The sequence below is a fragment of the Callorhinus ursinus genome, unplaced genomic scaffold (genome assembly GCF_003265705.2).
Source record: "Callorhinus ursinus isolate GAN/ISIS: 27379988/994484 unplaced genomic scaffold, GSC_fseal_2.0 scaffold6092, whole genome shotgun sequence".
Taxonomy (NCBI): Eukaryota; Metazoa; Chordata; class Mammalia; order Carnivora; family Otariidae; genus Callorhinus; species Callorhinus ursinus.
Window position 1 is genome coordinate 1 of NW_027403142.1, and position 3,019 is coordinate 3,019.

Below are 3,019 nucleotides of genomic sequence, written 5' to 3' on the forward strand. Positions count from 1 at the left end.
AAATCATCAAAGCTTAAACAACAACTCTTGTGTGAGTTAAAGTTTAAATTGGAAAAGAGAGAGCATCATGATACCATCTCCTTTCATCAACTGCTATGCCCAGACCCCTCCTGTGAGGTGAGTAATAGAACAACTGCTGACATCAATCGGCTGCTGTTCCTGGAGGCCCTGGAAGATGCTACTCCCTTGGCTTCCACAGCCCCTGTGACTTCCTCATCGTTCACTCTCTCCCCTGACTCCTCAGCAGTCCCTCCAGGAGACCTAATATCAGCTTCTCTGCCTGAGCCTTCCCCACCACCTGCCTCCACCTTCTCACCTAACCCAGTGACCCCCTTGGCCGACTTTTTTCCACCCTCACCACCGGGTGGCTCTTTGCCACCAGAGTCTTTTCCTCCCTTGCATTCCGAATTCCCAAAGGACAGTTTCCCACCCCAGTCCCTTGCCTTTCCTCCAATCCCACCAAATGATGCTCAGACAGTGGATCCTGTTGTCCATCCAGAGGCCACTTTGTCTCTAAATACCATCTTCTGTCCGGACTCTGCCCTTTCCCAAGATGTCAACCCCTTACCGGAGTTGTCCCAGATGGTAAATCCCACTGAGACCTTTGCTTGTCATAATCCACCACCAACCCTGTCTGTTTCACCACCACCGGACTGCAGTTTAACTATGACTCAACCTAAATTGATTTCCATCTCACTGAAGCCTGTTCCAGAGATCTCATCTCCAGATAGCTCTGGTGGGTTGTCTACTTATGTCCCAACAATCACAGGCTTTAACCCCTCCAGATTGTCAATTTTAGACTTCCCTTCGTGGCAAACTCATGCCAAAGACTTCTTCCCTTCAACCTTGGCTCCATATGATTTCCATCAAGAGTTTCTGGCCCTCCATTCTTCAGAGGCTTCTTCCGGGGGAGACCCTGCAGCCAAGCTTGTGGAGCCTGCTAACCTCTCACTTCTCAGCCCCGATGGCTTGGCACTCCTAGAGGAACAAGTCCGAAAGAGGAGTGACTTCTGGATGTGGAAGGAAATGAAAAAGAGTTCTGTTCCAAAACAAACAATTGCCGAAAAACATGACTTGGAAGTTTCCCTTCCTTTCTGGAGCAGCAAAGATCAATCAAAGGAGCTGCATGTGCATCGGCAGCCCCCATATCCTACAACCACCTTGAAGGAGGGCCATTTACAGCAAACCCCTGTCCAGTTCTTCTGGGGTCTCCCAACTCTGCATAGTGAGTCCTTGTTCTCTGTTGCCCATGTCTTAGATAATTGTTCCTCCATCTTAATTTTTAACAGAGTCTCGAATGCCTCCACAGAGCAGGAATCCCCAGTAGTTCCCCATCCTCTTCCTCTGTCCTTGCCCCAACCCCAGCCCCTACCTATCCCTCAGGTCCAGCCCCAGGCCCACCTTCAGTCCCCACTCCCCATCCTGTCATCTGGTCCTCTAACCCAGGTTAAGGTCTGTGGAGTGTGTTTGCACAGACCTGAGATGGAATCAGAGTCTCTCATACCAACTGAAATGCAACATCTGGAATGGAACGTGTTGCAGAAGGAACAGGAAACTGTGTGGGGTTTACCCGCTGTTGTCCAAAGATCCCAGGAGGACTTCGGTCCTTCAGCTCCTAAACCTCTTAATCACCAGGCCTCCCAGGCCCGTGTTGCAATCTCTATCCTTCCTGGACAGTTTCCTCTCACCGATGAGATTCGAACAAAACTAGAGCGTCACCTTCGAAAGAGGCTCATCCGACACCAGTGGGGCCTGTCCCGTAGGATCTGTAAGTCTCTATCACTGATGGGTCCGAGTATTTTTTCAGAGACACCTAACTTGCAGCGCTATCATGGACGCACATGGATCTCTAAGAGTGAGAGTAAATCGAGCGAATCTGAAAGCGATGAGGGGGACTCAGAAATGAGTCAGCTGGAGGACGATGACCTGGAGAAGGACAATGATGATCTGGAGAAGGATCAGCGACACAACCCAGAGAATGGCCCAAAAGATTATCTGTTGAGTGACCCAGAGAGCTCTTCAGGTAATGATACGGGGTATGATTCTGAAAAAGAACTTAGGAGACCATCAGAGAAAAACTCAACAGTGTCTGTGGCGACTATAGGTCAGAGACAACCTGAAAACGTCCTGAAAATTCATCTGAGCAAAAAGTGTGAGGAAATTAATGAGGGTCAGCTCCCCGGGCCTGTGCATAATTCATGGCATACTATGAAGCAGACGTCGCTTCTTTTTGAGAACTCCCACACTGAAATAAAACACAGAAGTTTGCCACCATCAGAGGTTCAGGACTACTCCCTGAATACCTTCCGGGAGCTTCCCTTTATTGAATCTAGTGCACAACAGATGCTGGAAGCCCATATTAAAAGGTTTCGTATGATGATGACAGGGGGCCTTCCCTCCAGGGTCCTTGAATCCATAGAGCTCTTTAAATTGATAAAGGACACTTCCCATTCTAGCTTTTCCTCCTCTACAAACCTGATTTCTGAACTAAATTCTAAACCTGGGGGCTTCAACTCCCTCAGAGGAAGCTCTAAATCTCTCCATGGAGACAAAGTGGGAACAGCAAATTCAGCCTCCATCCTGGATCGTCCTCTCCCTGCCGCCTCAACTGTGGGCAAGGAAGAACAGAGAAGTCTGAGGCAATCACCCTCTGATATCAACCATGAGTTTGCAGAGGATGTTCAGAAGATTAAGGTTGGCACACAGACTCTTACACCTGTCAAACATGACACCATAGGCAACAGATGGCCCCCAAAGCTGCCTGCAAGGCAAGCTGGGGCCGGACATGAGCCAAAGGATAAGAGTGCACATTCTAGAGGTAGAGGAGGAATGCAAGAGGGCAAAAAGAATCTAGAACCTGTCTTTGTGCCCACAGCATCCAGGGTGATATTCAGGGTCAAGGAACTTGATGCTCATCAATCACAATCTGATATCTTGACAACCAGCAAGCCAGTAAGCTCCCAAATCATAAAGGTGAATGTTAATAAAGCCAAAACTACCATCCCCATTAAAAGCCCCC

General features: G+C 48.8%; 1 protein-coding gene across 1 annotated transcript; it reads left to right on the top strand.

Moving 5' to 3' along the window:
- Nucleotides 1-6: 6 nt before the first annotated feature.
- On the top strand, nucleotides 7-3,013 carry LOC112819079 (spermatogenesis-associated protein 31D4-like; the record flags this gene model as incomplete). Its single annotated transcript, XM_025866112.2, has 1 exon — nucleotides 7-3,013. A coding segment is annotated over one exon (3,007 nt), but the record flags the coding sequence as incomplete, so codon positions are not given.
- Between the last annotated feature and the right edge of the window lie 6 nt (nucleotides 3,014-3,019).